Here is an 18,742-nt window from a genome sequence, read left to right on the forward strand (position 1 = left end):
TTTTTTTTTTTTGTCTGCCATTAAGCACTTCAAAAGTGTGAAACCATCCGCCAAAGCAAGGCATGTCAAGGGGTGATTTGGGAGATCCACCCACAAGAACATAATCTTTTTTAACAAATCCATCTGGAAAAGTTTTATCGTAACCAAAAATGAAAAATGTAATATCATCAATAAAAAAAAAAAAAACCTGCCAAATTGCCTCTTGACGTGCCTTACTTTGGAGGATTTGAGGGGAACACGTTTCTCAGAATCTCGGTTCCTCCACTCTGAATATAAACGTTCGTTCTTGAGAATTAGTTTTCGACCATATCAATAGTACCGCGCGAAAAAGTGTAACTTTCGTACCTTTGTGTTTCATTTACGTACGTACTACTGAATCACTAAAGTAAGTATCTACAGTGATGGTCAGAAGTATTCGTACAGTGGATAAATTTAAATAAAATAAGGATTCATTTTTTTAAGTTAATTTATTTATTCAAACTTGTGCTGTTTTATTTCATGGCTGGATACTGATGTAAAGAAACACATAGAATCGGTTTGATTTTCTTATGTTGCGTAGACGAGTCGCCGTTATGGCAAGGACAATACTTTTATCACTAACTGTACGTATTTCACCAGCGGCACTGTTCAGAAAGATTGCGGAAAATGCATCATGTTAAAGTTAATAACGTTACCGCAACAATTCATGCTGAGGAAAAACCGTCATGTTGCAATTTTGGAAATCTCAGTTCCTTCAAAATCGTTGTAAAAATAATAAAATAGTGACTTTTTCACAATGTTTCGCTATGATAACGTTATTAACTTAAACGTCGTGAAAATGCCTGAGTGTAGTATGGTAGTAGGAGAAGCACCCGAGCACGACTTAGAGGGAAGTGGCACTATTGAGAGGTTGTACTGTAGGTACATTTGAAACTCAGCTTGATCATCACGAACAAACTGAGAACAATTCTTTTCCTGCTAATATTGATTTGCATGCGTGGCTAGTCTCGCCATTTGTTCCTTCAAATGTCTTAGAGAAATAAAAATTAAAAACGAATTACTCGTTTAAACCACGTGCCTTGCTGGGGGGGGTTAAGTATCTAGGGTTTCCAATTACCTGATACAGTAAAAAAAATTTAATTTGTGGTCAAAATTAGCACATAAATAGTAATAAATTCTAGTTATAACTTGTTTGAATTTTCAAACTTGAAGAATCTAAAAACATATTGGTCATAATTGAAATGTCAACCGTGCATTAGGTTGCAGGCTGTACTAGTTTGGTTGTATTTCACTAGACGCCGCATCGTACCAAGTATAAACAATCACAAAGCAAGTGACACATGGGTGTAAATCGAATATGTGTGCATTACGACGTACATATATTACACACACGCGACAGAGTTCAGGGCCAAACTGGGCTCTACACGCTGCTGGTCATACACCGCACCGTAATGTTATATTAAAGAGATCCGTTGTGCCCTCCCTGAATACCGTCTACTGTATTATTTTCGTAGTAATGTCGAGAGCGTTGCCTTTGCGTACATACAGCGGCAGATTACATACCTATGTAGGTGTATAGGTATGCGTAAAAACGGAGTACAACATATTATATAGTAAAAGCCTTGCTGAAGTTGAACTCATGCGTACATTGACATTATTTCATGCAAACTTCATGATTGTTTGTTCAACATTTACTCTTTTGTACTTAGGTACAAAAAAAAAAAAAAAAAAATTAAAATGTTTTAATTAGAGAGTTTATTTTAGTACAATTTTGCTGAGAGCTTGAAAAGACAAAGAGAAATACATCTAATAGAATGATTTCAAATGTGGGATGTCAAAAATCTACGTACGTAATTGCGATTTTTACCGTATTTGAAATATGTTAATCGAATTGTCGATACAAATATAATGTTTTCAGTAGGAATGGTCAATAAATAATTTTATTCAACTTCAATATCAATCCCCGTCTTTTCTGCGTTTTATTATAGTCTCTAGTTTTCGTTAGGGTATTAAAGAAGTTGGATTTAACCTTGGACGACCTTGAATATGCAAGGTCTGCACTTATTCGTCATTGAACACGTGTGCGATGGACGTCGCCATTTTCGCTGCCGCGGCTTGTTCTCACTGAAGGGTCATGTGTTCAGCATTTAATAAATGCCCCTGTATGCACCTATGCGTACATTATACTTATAATAAGTAAGATGCAACGATAAAGTTGAATACCTATCAAAGAATTTTGAAATAACCCATGCAGTGTCCTCTTCTTTCTTCTTCCGGACGTTGTCGATTTTACATCGTAAACATTTTCTTTTTTCTCTTTAATATTACACCCCGAAGTAATAATTCGCTTGAGACATTATCTTGTTATACTTCATACGTACCTGCATTCTGCCGTATACGTTTGTGTAGTACATATTTAGATGTACCTACGTAAGCATAAATCTGTCGTTGTATGTTGTACATACGTAGGTATCAAGACTTCCAGTGCACGGACGGCTCAGCTAATATAGACGGTGTTATTACACTTTTTCCCCTCTTTTAGTTACGTTACTTTGTGTGCACGAAGCGTGGTTCGCTTCCTGGATTCTGCTAACTAAATATCTATGTCTAATACACTGCATTACACTTGAAAGTGGGGAATCTCGAGCAATTCATGAAAACACATGTAACGCTTTTTTTTTTATATCGCTGTTGGAGTCGAATTTCGAAAAATGCTATAATCAGTGTTTAGGTATCCGCACGAGCTACCGCTAGAAGCAAAAACCAAGTCGATATCTCATCGGATCCAGAAGATATTGTTAAATCAGCGAAATCACGTTTCACCCGTTTTCATACTCTTGGAAGTCGAATTTCGAAAAGTCTTTTCTCAATGGGTTGTTACGTCATAAAAGAAGCATACTTCCCAAATTTCATATCTATACGTCGAGGCGTTCGAGCCGGGCGTTGATACATTATTCCAGACATCTTCTTGTTGAGATTGTGAGATTGTCACTTTGCAATATGTCATCTGGTGGAAAAAAATCAAACTAATGCAACCAGGCTGACAGCTGACCGTTGACAGTTAATTTATGTGAAATGAGCAATTCGAAACCCCAAAAATCACGATTTGCCTCCATTAAAATTAAAAACTTAGGTTATCTAGTGATAAAATGGCGCCGACAACCAGGCTTTGACGTCATGAGGACATTTTCTAATAGGGATGGGCAATTCTTTCAAAAGAATTGATTCTTGGATCGATCTTGAATCGGTTTATCGAGAATCGATTTACTGAAAAATCGACTGCAATGAATCGATCTAGTAAGAATCGATTTTAAAAATCGTAAAAATTGAAAAGAAATGTTTGAAAGGTTTTTTTTTAATAATTATAATTTGCCCCACATTTTTTTAATTCATAATGATGAAAACAAAATTATCTAAAACATTGTTTTATTATTACTCTTTTACAAATATAAAACAATTTTTAGTATTCTTTACAGTGTTATATATAAAAAAAACGTGAAAAATAGTAATTTCGCGCTAACGTTTAATCTTTCATCTGCCATTCTTTAAGCGTCAACGAATTTAAAAAAAAGTAATTGCTGTAGGTGATCTGGAGAAAGTCGGTTTCTGTTCTCCGTTAAAATATTGCCAGCTCGTGAAAATAACCTCTCCGAAGGTACCGACGTTGCAACCACGATCAAGTATTTTCTTGCGATTTCACTGAGTGTCGGATAAACCATTTTATATTGATTCGACCAATAGAAAAGTGGATAGAAAAGACAACGCGCAGCCGCAGAATCGCGAATTCGCCTATAGGCGTCACTCGTCGATTCTTAGCATGAAGGATCGATTCATGGAAAATCGAGACAATAAAGAATCGATACAAAAGATCGATTTTTTAAACCTCATGGATCGATCTCGGCAGAATCGAATCGAGATCGCCCATCCCTATTTTCTAATAAATAAATAGGTAGATAGAGATATATAGTTTTGGAAAATGTAGAGTATTTAGAGATAATGCGAAAATCTCTTGTCGTAATGGCCAAACAACAATGCTCATTTCTTGTAATAGCGTCCAGGGCTGAGGGACTTTCCGGGATTTTTGAAATCACAAGGAATAAAATGATACCTCGCCCAGCGTTATTTTCTACAATACTTTCTACAGAAAAATTAATTTCGAAATGGTATGTGTCTTGAGTAGTAAAATTTTTATCCTCAAATAGCACTTCATATTCCAATAGTCCGGTTCCAAATATAGTGCCTTGAATCTAGAAATGGGCGGTCAGCTTAAAACGTTTGAAAAATTTAAATATCGTATAAATTTGTCAGTACTTTTATCAATTTATGATGTAATAGTAATATTTTCATCGTCATAATAACAAGGAAGTTTAATGGAAAAAAGTTTTTACTTTCATACCTGCCATAAAGTGGAGTATAAAAGTAATTAGGTAATATTTTTTTATATTCGTTAAAAATGATAATTGCAAAAGTTATTAGCAATTGAACCTCGCTGTTTTTGCCACTTGAGATGCCTAGGTTACGTCCCGCAGTACTTTTTTTTTCTAGCTATTGTATCTACTTAGACGTTGCTTCAAATATGCCCTAAACATTTTTCTCCGAACTACTGAAATATAAATTAAATATTCTCATGGAACTTTCTCGTTGCTAGAGAGCATAAACGATGGAATTTCGATGATCTTGAAAAAACTTGCGTCGAAAACTGCAGAGATTTATGATCTAATTTTTTCTGACCACTCTAATGATGCTAACAAAGAGTTTCTGTGTATTCTTCTTTACTTTCTGATAAATTGCAATTTGCCGAATTTTTTTTTCATCTTCCTTTCATCAGGTACTTCATTTTTATACATCAAATTTTTTTTCGACATATTACATACGATCAGCAACTTGTAAGTATATTCACGTTGTATAGCATAAATAATAACTACGCCGTGTAAACGTTCACGAAATGTTTTCATAATTTCCGGGAACATAATATTGAAAATTACGTTAGTTGGAATTAAAGCAGCCAATTTTTATGAGGGGTAAAACAGACTGGCACAATGCGCCTAAATAAAATTATGCGAAACGTAGCGTCAAACTTTTACACTGCGTGTGTTTCATGCCAACAGCAATATTCTTTTCAATTCAAATATTATCATCACTATGTACTCGCCACACAATTTTTTATTATTTACTGTTGCTCTCTCTGTTTCTCGGTCTCTATTTTTGTAAACTTTCGTTGAAGAAAGAAAAAACATGTTGAACTGAAAGCATACGAGTACACGTTTTGCTTGAGCTTCTTCAATGTACACGAATTATACTGCAATGTGATATTTGAATTACGGCAATCGACTACCGGTGACCGTAATTTTACTTTTTCAACTTCTTGAGGTTGATCACAATTGAATACATTAGTTTATTTTTTCTGCTACAGGAGACTTGTCAAGAGTTATCAGCCGAAAAAAAAGGAGGAGGAAGATTACCAGTGAGTAAAAAAGAGAAATATTTCTTGTACTATAAATAGGAATTTTATTCCAATCAAATTTTATACTGTATTGCTATACTGTATATGAAGGTTGCTTGATGAAAACCAGAACGTCTATACGCTTATCATCAAATAGCTTGAAAGGTGTTTGCTGGTTGCGCACCGTCTATACATAAATATTTTACACTTGAAAGACGGCAGTTTTTTTTTTTTTTTTTCCATCCAAGATTAAACAGTTTTTATTTTTGTTCGGCAAACTTCTGGAAATTAAAATTGCAGTTTTCCCAAGATTAACCGTGCGTGACAAATTCTGGCGACTATTTAGAAAGTTAATATAACAGTATGTTCTGGAATCTTAATTAATTTTGTACTATGTCAAAGTATGAAGTACCAGTGGTCATTTTAAATTGACGTATGGAGTACCATAATTTTCTTTTTTTTTTTTTCAACGGTTTTTACTCTTCCCATCTTGTGATCCAGACGGTATATCCTTAATTAATGATGATAAATTGGGAAACGTAATTAAATTTGTTCATTTTGAATCAAAGATGCTGATAATTATTTTCTGTTATAAAAGGTACAGTCCATGCCGTGCCTTTAAGCTGGAATTGAACGAAGTGAACGATCAAGCAGGCCAGAGAGAACTTATAGCCGAAAATCTGCAGGCGAATGTCCTTCGAGAGCTAAATATTCTTGTAAAAGACTTCAAGGAAGATCGAAAGAAACATTTGCAGGAAGGAGCCAGATTAATGGCGTCACTTGCTGGTCAGATAGGAAATTTAGAACGTGCCAGAAAAGCTTATGAAAAAGCATTTCGCGAAGCGGAGAGAGCGTTGGATAATTATCAAAGGGCCGATGCTGACCTTAATCTTTCTAGGGCCGAGGTTTGTAATTTTCTGGGAGACAAATACATACATCTATAATCAAGAATGTAAATTATATGCTGAATTCATGGCAAAAGATTACGAAGCAAGAATTCTTCTTCTAATATGTATAAACAAACATAAAAAATGTTGAAAATAATACAAAAGTGAATTTCACAGGTAGAGAAACAGAGAATGAACATGACTGTGAAAACGCAGCAGTGCGAAGAGGCGAAAACGGAGTATGCGAATCAGTTGCAAAAAACAAACGACATGCAAACGCTACATTACCATACAGCGATGCCCGACGTTTTCCAACATTTGCAGGTACATATTCAACGAATAATATCTACAGAAAACACTTTTAAACCAGACAAAATATTTTCGATAGATCTAGAAATTGCACCGGGTTTACTTCGTGAAAATTTTGCATGGTCAATTTAATACACATATGTATACATGTTGGGGTGTTTTAGAAAAAATAATTTGCAATTTTCCATTATGGCACCCCCTAAAATATTTGTTTACGCTAAAAGAAAGATTCTGTCAAAAGACTAGCGTTCTACATTATGTGGAAGATTATGCTCAGTTAATTCTTCATTTTTATAAATTTGTTTAAACTTACGAGGTATTACGAATGAATTTTTCATTCTATCGTTTACATCAATTATAATATTAATTTACGTCACAAAGAAGACCCACACTTGTAATATTAAGTCTTCAGTTGATATTTGAGAAGCATATCTTACAACTTTTTCATTATTAATTCAATCTCATAAAATAGTTATAATTTAATATGAACTCTTAATTTAGAAGAATATGATTCCTGGTTGATTTATTGTTGTATTATGGATCGAGATCTTTTGTTTGAATATAAATGTTAGGAAAGAAATAATTGAAGTGCTACAACGTGTATCTTCACAAATTCAAAAACATGTAAAAACAAGTGCAAAATCAAATAAGCGTGATCTTGCACATAACGCAAAACGCTCGTCTTTTGACAGAATATTTCGTTCATGGAAAATTATATGTTTTTGAAACATTCTAATATACATATTATATGATTCTTCAATTGAGCGCAATAACAATTAGGCTGAAACCATTACAGGTTTATGTGATAATCTGATATGTTACTTCGGAATATATTCATCTGATCAAAAGTCCATGTCAGGTGATTTGTGTAGAATTAAGTTACGAACATAATTCTACAGTAATGTTCATTAATGCCTTAGGCTTCCGGAAAACTAGTTTTCGCTCTGAAACAAAATGCGAGTTTAATTTTATATGAATTATGCAACAATGACTTCCAATCTCTCACCTCGGCTGCATCGCTGGTCATTGTCACATAATTCGTATAGAATCGAGCTTGAGTTTTATTTCGGATTGAAAACAAGTTAGCTGAAAGCCCAAATCGTTAATGCACATTACTGTACATAGGATACGAAAATTGTCACTAACAAGAGATACACGATAATATAACTAATTTTAAATTATCATTCACCGAACCATTTCAATCAAAAATTACGGTGCTCAATTTTTTTTCTTCTTGTAACAAAGGTATAGGTTTCTGATGAATCTTATCGGAACTTAATATAGCCATTGGTTAAATTTGTTTCATCTTTCTTTCGTTTTCACTTTTTTTTTTGACTAGACTATGCACTATTGGTACATCCTTAATTAAAATATCTCTTAGTATAGTAAATTTTTTAAAACCCACGCATTTCAAGTAAACAAGCCGGATGATTAGAAATCTTGGAGCACATTGTCGTATAATTTTTTTCAATGCTAAAAACTTTTTAAAGGTACTAACTTTTAATTAACCTTTCTCCAATAGAACTTGGGATTTAATTGGAATTAACTTTCTACTTATAATTTAAATGTTATTCTGCGAATAGAAGAGCAAATTTTGCGAACATAGCAAAAGTTAAGTTCGTTCACACTGTGAATCTTTTTTTTTCGAGAGGTTCCTAATAGTTTGAATACAAGAAACACTGTCTGCAGGAACTGGATGAAAAAAGGGTGAAGAACATGCGAAATTACATGATGAAATCTGTGGCAATCGAAAGAGCCGTCGCTCCAATTATTGAACAATGCTTGGACGGGATAGAAAAAGCGGCGAATGAAATTAATGAGAAAGAAGACACGCTGTTGGTCATCGAACGTTACAAAAGCGGCTTTCAACCACCGGGGGATTTTCCATTTGAGGATTTATCAGCTGCAAAATCATACGATAGTAACAGCCAGTTATCTCAGCCAGTGATGCAACCAATCCATAATCACCTCACCGTTAAAGGAACAGTTTCCGGTGGGAAGATTAAAAAACGTGTGGGTCTTTTCGGAATATTCAGCAGTAACAAGGTAACATTTGTTCCGATTTTCTTTTCCCTATTCTCCGTGTTTCATCAGCTATTCATTATTTATTTATTAAAATCTTTCAAATCTACACAGTATTAATGTTCGCACTGGTTTAGTGATGATTGGTTAGATATATGTAGCCACACACAGTGTTGGGCGTTTTTTTTTAATTAATTGTATTTTAATTACAAATTAAAGTTTAATTTGTAATTGAAAGTACGAAAATTATTTATTACAATTTCAATTTGCAATTAGAAGAATAAAAAATGCAATTACAATTGTAATTTGAAATTACAAAAATTTCAACTACAAGTTTCGAATGTAATTAGTATCGATTTTTCTCCCAACTACAAATTTCAAATGTAATTAGAATCGATTTTTCTTGTAATGTAATAGTAATGTAAACAAATTACAAATGTAATTAGTATCGGTTTTTCTTTCAATTAGAATCGAATTCCCCTGCAATTAAATGTTTTAAATGATTTTCATATCATTTTAGAACTAATTACAATCATACTTCAGGCATTTATGGGTCATTCTAAGGAAATATGAGCAACCTCGAGAATGTGCCATAATTGAATTTCATGAAAATATCAATGACTTCCGCTATGTATGAAACTTTCTAAATATATGTGACTGACTTAAAGAGTACACATGGGTTGTTCCAAGGGAGCATGACTGACTTCATACACATATGGATTCCAACTAAATATCAATGATTTAGAATACCTATGGATCATTCCATTTATAAATAGATTCGAGGACTCGAAATTTATTGAGCTTAGAACTTTTCGAAAAAGCTGTGTTTGCATAATTTAAGATATCAGGCTTCAATTTTCTACAAATTACATTACAAGATGATTGGAATTCTGAAATATTGTGAAAAATAAAGAGTTTACGTGAAAGTTATTGCAAGCCTGAAACAAACTGCAAGTTGAAACTTGAAAAAAAAAACATCACATTTAATTACTCATTACATTGTGAATTTGTAATTAAAAAATGTAATTACTCCATACTTTGAGCATTTGTAATTAAATTTAATTTAATTACTTATGCAAGCAGTTGTAATTGAAATCCATTCAATTACTTTAAGCATTTGGTATTACATTTGTATAATTTAATTACATTCCTACAATATTTTTAAAACAATATTTAGTAAAATCAGTTATCAAAGTCAGTCACATTTCATTGCGATAACCCAAAAGTTATCGGTATTATTAATACTTACAGGGAATGACCCATATATACTTGCAATTTTACATATTTCCTTTGGAATACTCCGAGTTACTGATATACATGAAATACCCATATATACCTGAAGTCATTATCACTTACGTTGAATGATTCAGTCACTCGTGTATCCGCCGAATGACCCACATACCTATACCTGAAGTATGATTGCAATTATTTCGAAAAATGACATAAATTATTACTTATCCTTATTACCTACTTACTTATTTATTTTTGCGTTGTAATTAGAAAAAAAAAAAAAAAGATTCCGAGTACATTTGTAGTTTGTAATTAAAAGTAAAACTGACTAATTACTTTTTTAATATATAATTAAAAGAAAGACTGAAACTAATTACTTTTCTAGTTTGTAATTATAAAAAAACCATACTAATTACATTTGTAATTTATAATTACAAGAAAAATCGATTGTAATTACATTTGTAATTTGTAATTAGGAAAAAAAAACTGTTCTAATTACACTCGTAATTTGTAATCAGGAGAAAAATCGATACTAATTACATTCGTAATTTGTAATTAAAAGAATAAGCGATATGCGATTGTAATTAGTAAGTTTTTCTTTCCTAATTATAAATTGAAAATGTAATTAGTATTTTATTTTCTTTTAATTAGTAATTTCGATGTACTTAATTACACAAAGTAATTAGTGGTGCCCAACACTGGTCACACAGATGTATGTTGTACTCAAACTTTGGTTGAAACAGGGCTTGCAGCAAGTTACTTTTCCATCTTATCCCCACTTTTTGACCTCATTTTATTAATTTTCTTTCAAACTTATCTGAACTGCAACTGAGGTATTCAGCAACATTGATAAAAGGGTATTTAATTATTACCAGAATATCGAGTAACAAATAATAGTAAATTCGAGTTATTTTCTGCACTTTAAAAAACAATTTTTTTTTGTTTTAAGAATTGGTGTATTGTAACATAATATTTTGGTGACTAAATTTATTTGTTCGTTCGTCAGAATATTTGTAAATTTCGTATGCATTTTTCGAGATGCTGTAATTTTGACACAAACAAATAATATCCTTGAATATGATGCAATGACCAAGTATTCAAAAATTAAATATCTAAAATATTATTGGTTAGCATCAAAAGTACATGATTTTGGGATACACTGTATTTCAAAAGGTTCAAAAATTGAATGACGTGATCTGTACTTTACAAAAACTACGTTATTTTCCAAATTAATTTAATTTCACCTTGAAGTACTAGTAATCTGCCTAGAAGAGAGTAAAATGTTCCAAATATGACAAAAAGGTCCTTGAAAAAAATCTATTTCTTTTTTTAAGTTTATATACAATTACTTATATGTAATATCCTCTTATTGCGTTTTAAGCAGAGGAACGACTCCCCTTGTTTTTCTTCTGATGGTTCGTTGTCAGCTTCCCAGATAACATTGCTAGCAATATTGGAACCAGTTGTGTCCTCCATTGCTGTCAATATTCGAGCAAATCATTCTAAGCACAAGCTGTCAGCAAAATATCTGCTAAATGCAAGCAAGTTTTGCTATGCACCAAAATAACAAACAATTATTACTGCACATTATTTTGCTGCACAAAAATTATTTCACGATAATTTTTGGTAAAAACTCATCACTGATCACAGCAAGCGAAGCAGACTTTTTGCACAGACACACTTCGTTATCTGGGTTCTAATTCTGTAATTCAAGTGCATAAGATACAAGCATGAATTAGGTGAAAAAAATGAATTGATTATATAAGTGTCTTGATGAGCAGGCGCGGGTCCAGTGGTGAGGAGTAGGGGGCGAAGTGGGCTAACCTCTACCCTACCCTAAAAAAATTGTCCTGGATCTGCGCCTGTGATCAGTTGTAGGATGTGCACTGTAACATGGTATAAACACGGTAGATAATTCATTCACTGATTGAAACCGTTATTTTGGTTTTACTATTTCAAGAAAACATCCTCTGAATTTGTTTTTATTTCTTATTACACATCAGGTTTAATTTAACTTGCTTCTTTCTTGAGTGTTTGTTCTGTCAAATGATGGTGATTTAATTTCTTCTATACCTTTCTCTTAATTTGGTGGATGGTTCTTCGATCTGTCTCTCTGGTCTCTCTGTCATGTTTCCAATCCACAACCTATGAAATTGGATGCCATCCCACTTAGTAAGTACATATAGTGATAATTGCTACCTGCTTGTCTATCGTCCGCACATCTGAACATTGATAATTGCATCTACATCTAAGAAAATTCACCAGACTGTTGTCGTCGGGCATTTTCAAACCTGGTGAAAAAAATTCTAAGATATATATTATCTTTTAGAGAAAAAGTTTGCATTATTATGATAATGTTAGAGACTTTTAGAGACATTCTGAAGATTTTCTGGAATGATCTCGTATTCTTTCTAAACTCTATTTTCTGTTCATTATTTTAAAAACGCGAATTTTGTTGGTCTTTTACCATTCCTGACCAAGTTTCAGAGGAGCATGAAAATCTGACTAATTTCCAGGTATAACTCCTATATTTTTAAAGCCTCTTCATTTCGCAATTCTGAAGAAAGCGGAATTCTGTTTAGTTGATTTATTTATTTATTTTTTTTTTTCAATGTATTCACTGATGAAACTGCATTATTGAACACTAAAGCTGATATCTCAGAAACAATAAATTTTCAATGAAAATGGAATTATAAAAAATTTTCCAATATGTTGAATGGTATTGTATTAGTAATTTTTCTCCATAAATCTTCTGAAATTAATTTTATACATAGCAATTAATAAATTTCTACGAGAAAAAAATTATCCGAATTGGTCACAGATTTTTCTGCAAAACTAAGAAACTGTAAAGTCACATTCTGAGTGAATTCTTAAAAATTGTGGAAATTTTTTGAGAATGATTTTCACCACGGAAGGCATAATTATTACTTGTCAGCTTCAACGGCAATATTACCCTGTCTCTGCATTCAATAATTTAGCCAGAAAATGCCCAAATGTATTGAATGACATACAACATGATGTGTGACTTACTGCTTTTGTGATTTGTTTCATGCTTACGACAGAAGTTGATCGAGGTGTGCATTGCTTTAAAGGTCTGTCTCTTCTATAATATTTAATAATTGGCCAGTACACTGAACGAACTTGCCTATAAACATAAAACATGTTCCACGACCCATTTCAGTTCATAAAGTATAAAAAAATGTAAATAAATCGCGTGTCTATGATTTTCACATTAACTCATCAACTGTAATAAACTAGCTTAAAACATTTCAGGATTGCTTGAGCATAGCTGTTTTTATTTTTCATTTAATTTATATTATTATTATTAGTACTTAGTTTAAAAAATTTGACAAATTAATTGCTAACCCTTTGCGGCACAGCATCTCATATTTGAGACACTTTGATTGAATCTGTTATTCAAAATTTATGTTCAATTTTTGGAATATTGTTGTCATTTTTCTTTGCACAATTAGACTTCTAAGATGTCAATATTGATGTTTTAAGAGGGATTATGATGAATCCCCGATTATAGGAAGCACTTTAAATAAACAAAGTGTTGAAAATGCCTGTTTTTACAGAATAAATGTAATTGTGGGAAGCTTATCAGGACTAGAAAAGTGGAACTCAGAAATTTGGATTCTCGGGCTCGCTGAAGACGAATCCGAAGTCAGAATTTAAACATTCAAGATTGCGGATCCAATATCATATTAGATCCGTCATTTTGAATTTTCAAAATTTCTCAGATCCGAGCTTATCTTTGAAATCAGCGACTTCGAGAACCCTAACATACCCAGTTTCAAGAAATTTGACAACGCAATATTCTGTCGAGTATTTCTCAATATTTTGAGACAGAGAACTATTATTTGCAACTCTATAATCAACGTGGGTTTCCACTACCGTCATGTTATAGAACAACGTACCTGGTTATGGTGATGGTGCAAAGGAGGATTGCAGCGATTTGCCGCCAAATCAACGGAAAAAGCGCCTTCAGCAACGGATCGACGAAATACAAGCGAAGATCCAACAGGAAACCGCTGCGCGGGATGGTCTCATGAAAATGAAAGGTGTCTACGAACAAAATCCTGCCTTGGGTGATCCTATGAGTATAGAGGGTCAACTCAACGAATCCAGTCATAAATTGGACAAACTTGGGGCTGAGCTAACTAAGTTTCAAGGATATTTTGATGAAGCTATGCGTGCTGGCCTCAACTTATCAAGGTAATCATTACAAGTCTCGGAAATAATTTTATATGGATGTCGAATAAAATTACAGTATTTTGTGAACTCTCCATTGAGAACTTTTGAACTATTTTTTTGCAACTTTTTTCTTAACAAATTATTCAACTTCTTGCACCGACTGGTTCAGTTTTTGGAAAATTTGTAAAATTTTTTGAACGTGAGAATTTTGGAGCTTAGAATGAAATATCAGGAAAAAAGGTGTGTATTTTTTATTGAATTATGTAACCTCCAGTAGCCCGTTAAACAGTAGAATTGATAAAATGACTTACCAATTTTTGAACTGAGATGTTCAGTCACCTAATCTTAGAACTTTTGAATCACTTGGGCAATGAGAAGAAATTACTATTGCTATTTCTAGAAAAAAATATACACAACATTACGGAAGTATAAAAATCGCAAAATATAACCATATCCAATGTCACGTAGTGGGAGTATGACACACCTTCAAAAAGAGCATAGCCTTGTGGAAGAACAGTGGGAGTACAAAAAATTACAGAGAATTTTGAAAAAAATATATTGAAACTGGTAGCTTTCACTTTGGAATACCATTTGAATCATTCGTTTAGACCTTATTGTGGACAAGAAATACTTTTTGTACCAATGGACAATTTGCAAAGCGCTCCTAAATTTTTGAACGCATACCGTAGGATTTCCAACGATTCCGAAGAAGTAAAAATTCTTCAATGCTTTTGCTCTTCAATGATCAACAGTATTATTCGATAAATGTCTTTCTAAATGGAAAACTTGTAAGTCGTCGAACAATGCCGCTGTATTTCACGAATATCGTGTAAATTTAACTCTCGTAACTTTTCTAGTCCAAGCCAAATTTCTCGCAAACCTACGAGCAATGGTTCGGCGACCAGACCTCTCAGCTCTAGAAGATCAAGCCATTCTGGTGGAGAGGAAAGCCTCTCAAGATCTGCGTCAGACTCAAGTGTTAGCAACGTTAATACTAGTCAACCAGTGCACAAAAAGAGTGCTCCTGGAACACCTCAACCAATCCATGGGTAAGCTTTTCTTTAATGTAATTAGACGTTACATAAAAATGTCTGAGATTCTTTGTATGTAAGGGTTGTTCCTAAAAAAATCATTTATAAATTTCGGCTGGCTCGCCCCCTAAATCGGCTTCAAATAATTCCAAAATAATTTCCTTATTTTTTCAAAATTTAATTTCAACTCTAATCTGTGTTCACAAGAGGTAGATGTCGCCATTTAACTCCTTCAGGGGTACATTGAATCTACAAACGAATTTCAATCAAATTTGGTATATGAGCGTTTCTTGGGTCGCTGACTACGCATCTGAACTCAAAATTTGAAAATTGGAAATTGTGGGTAGTATGGTGAACCATAATCCAAAAAGTTATTCGATTTTTGTGAAACTCTGTATTTAAGGACTTTTGAGGTCGCTGATTACAAATCTGAACTCGACATTACAAAACTCAAAATGGCGGATCTAATATCTCAAAGATCAATTGATGTTGCCATATTGGATCCACCATTTTGAATTTTGCAATGTCAAGTTAAAATTTCGAGTTCACATTCGTAAACAGTGACCTCGAAAAGCCTCAGAACACCGAATTTTATCGAAATCGAATGACTTTTCAGATTTTGGTCCGCCATATTGGATTCGGCATTTTGAATTTTCAAATTTCCAGTTCAGATTTGTAATTAGTGACAAAAGAAACTCCTCTACCAAACTTTATCGAAACCCGTTGGGTAGACTTAATGTATCCCTGAAAGAATTAAGTGGAGAAATCCAACCTCTTACGGGCACGGATTAGAGTTGAAATAAAAATCTGAAAAAATGAAGGAATTTTTTAAAAATTATTCGGAACAGATTTGAAGGGTGAGACAGTTGAAATTCAAAAATGAGCTTTTTAAGGGCCACCCTAATGTAGAACCGAGTTCAAGGGGACTGAGAAAAATGGTTGAATTCTCAGAATTTTCATTTCAGCATTTGTCTATTTATTTCGATTGATTTTTTTTTCATTACCAAATAGACTTATGGAGGTATATTTTACAATGTTTATAGGAAAGTTTATCACACAATGCGTTGTTATTTCACTTGAAGTGTCAAGGATTTTTTTTGGTGTTACAATATGATAAACTCTACATTTCGAGAACAGCTTCATTGATTTGATTCAAATTTTTCGTAAATATTCTTGGATAGTATACCCTTCCAACCTAGATCACACATTTTATTCAATCATTAGCATTCCTTTTTAATTAAACGGTAACGTTGGTAATCATACACAAAAAGTTAGACTTCCATTTCAACTGATCGTTGCTTTGGTAAAAAAAATGTGTTCAATCTAGGATTGAGGTTAAGTGGATAAACTGTGCAAAACTATTATCGTGAAATTTTAAGTAGTACAGCACAGCTGTTTGCCAGATTTATATATTGTTCACCACAAACTGTGTCACTCAGAAACGTGGTTGACCTTAACTGAAACAACATATCGTATTGATAAATTTTCCTATAAGAAGTCCTGAATATATGAATCAGTAAACCTACCTTTTAACAACAGAATATCGATCGAATTACATGAACTGTTTTATTGGGAAAAATTCTAGAAATTTTCTCATTTCTTCAGCTGTCTACTAAGATATTACACCTAAGAACGACCATAGGCGTCCTTTTCTGCTTCTTTTCGTTAATATATGTAAATAGATGCAAATTAATTTAGCAGCAGTATTTTCTACTATATGAAATGACGGCAACAGTAACTGGAACGTTATTTCACATTCGACTAAATCCTATAAACTGAGAATTTATGCTGTAAATATTCATCTGTATAGTGTGTTCGAGTGATGGTGTTATGTCAAAAAACGCATCGCAAATGGTGCATTCTTAATGTTGCATTTATTTTTAACATGGGATTTATGATAAAACTTTTGTCCAAATAAACTTTTAAAGAAAGTTTAGTTTATGAATAAAATCAATGCTGTGTATAGTTTGGGTCTGAAGGATGTATCCATTGATATCGAACACTGAAAATCTTGATTTATTTTAATGGCAATGTCAATCTATATCATGATATTAGTAAATACATAATGCCGTAGCAGAGTCAAATTCGCAGTGTGTTAGGTAAGATAAAATAGGGTAGATAGACAGCTCTGGCTTTACTGTACTGATGCACAGTTCCACGAACAGCCCGGAGTCCGGCCTGGGAGCATCGCGAACATCTTTGCCTGGTAGCGGAGGCGAGGAATACTACCTTGATGAGCTTGAAGCGCAACCACCTCTAGGAACATGTCGAGCTCTGTATCCCTTTGACGGTGAGATGAGTTAATAGTAACCAAGTTGTATGAAACAAAGTTAAAATTAAAACTTGAGAAATGGGAAATAATGATCTCAAAATCTTCAACAATGTTATTTGTGCCATAGAAAGTTTTCGTCTCTGGAGCACCTGATGTAAGAATGTATGTCGATGAATGTTTACATGTTGGAATCTTACGCTTATTTTATTTTACCATTAATTAGTGAACACGAATGAAACAACATTCCTATTATATAAGAAAAATAAATCCAAGCAAATTCGAATAACAAAAGCTAAGAATTTAACAAATTTAGAAGAGGTTTCACAAACTGAATGCTCTAAATCACCAAACTCTGGTGGTTGTAGTTATATTTTAATATTTTTGAGCCGATTTTTCTTCCTAGACAGATCTGCGCAGGTTGTCTAAACGTTCGCGAAATCTTACGTCGTAGTATCGTTATAACGGTCAACTGTAATTGTTGACAAACTTATCTGTCCCACCAAAAGGATTAACCACTCACTGCTTTGTCTGTACACCAGATTCAAAGATCTCGGAGATTTCATTGTTTTGGGATGACTTTACAGGATTTCGCAAGATTCCATAAAATTTTGAATGATTTTAAAAGATTTCATAGGATTTCAGGGATTTTATGTGATTGGTTAAATTCATTTTATGATGGGACTGAAGTTAGTAATGTTATCGTAACTAAACAATGGGCATAAAAAAATTACTATTTTGCAATTTTCTAGTGACTTTGAAGTGGCTAAGTTTTAAAAATATGAATTACTTTTGCCTAATTATAATTTACTGCATTTTAGAGATTCCTAAAAATACGAAATAACTAGTTTCTCGAAACACGAATCATTACAATAACGTTACCAACTTCAACCTCGTATTTTATGTTTGTTAAAATTTCGCGTGAGCCCAGCCGATTTCAGACATCTCGAAAGATTTCTTAAGATTTGATGACAGGTCGTACATTACTTGCAAAAATCTATGTTTATCAGCCCTGGAAAAAACGGCCAGAAAATTTTTCCTTAGTTCATCTCTGTAGAGCTCTGTGGCAAACACAACAAGCTCAAAAACATTAGAACTAAATAAAAAACACTCATTTTGAACTCTTCAATTCGGAAACTTTTTCTCAAATTGTCGATATCTTGGCTTGTGTTATCGAAATTTTTTCAGATTCATGACTATTACATAATAAGTATCTTGTTTCACTCAAGTTCACCGTCATTCGAATAAATAACATAAATAACAGATTTTTCCAACGGTTATTTCCTCATTTCTTAACTCTCAACTCAAACGGTGCAGTCCATTAATTCTAAGGTCAAGCTAGGTGAAAAAATTTTCATATATTATCAATATTTGC

General features: G+C 33.1%; 1 protein-coding gene across 5 annotated transcripts in view; it reads left to right on the plus strand.

Annotated features, from left to right (window-relative positions):
- Cip4 (formin-binding protein 1-like Cip4) overlaps nt 1-18,742 on the plus strand; it is a 45,574-nt gene that overhangs the window by 24,137 nt on the left and 2,695 nt on the right. The window contains exons 3-10 of one of the 5 annotated variants that reach the window (XM_046609590.2): nt 5,393-5,443; nt 6,021-6,327; nt 6,487-6,633; nt 8,308-8,664; nt 12,933-12,962; nt 13,781-14,088; nt 14,925-15,116; nt 17,252-17,388. In XM_046609590.2, coding sequence (XP_046465546.1) covers nt 5,393-5,443; nt 6,021-6,327; nt 6,487-6,633; nt 8,308-8,664; nt 12,933-12,962; nt 13,781-14,088; nt 14,925-15,116; nt 17,252-17,388 — 1,529 coding nt within the window. The remainder of the gene's footprint in view (nt 1-5,392; nt 5,444-6,020; nt 6,328-6,486; nt 6,634-8,307; nt 8,665-12,932; nt 12,963-13,780; nt 14,089-14,924; nt 15,117-17,251; nt 17,389-18,742) is intronic. The other 4 variants (XM_046609593.2, XM_046609591.2, XM_046609596.2 and 1 more) reach the window with 4 other exon arrangements.

This window comes from Neodiprion pinetum, chromosome 2 (genome assembly GCF_021155775.2).
Source record: "Neodiprion pinetum isolate iyNeoPine1 chromosome 2, iyNeoPine1.2, whole genome shotgun sequence".
Lineage (NCBI taxonomy): Eukaryota > Metazoa > Arthropoda > Insecta > Hymenoptera > Diprionidae > Neodiprion > Neodiprion pinetum.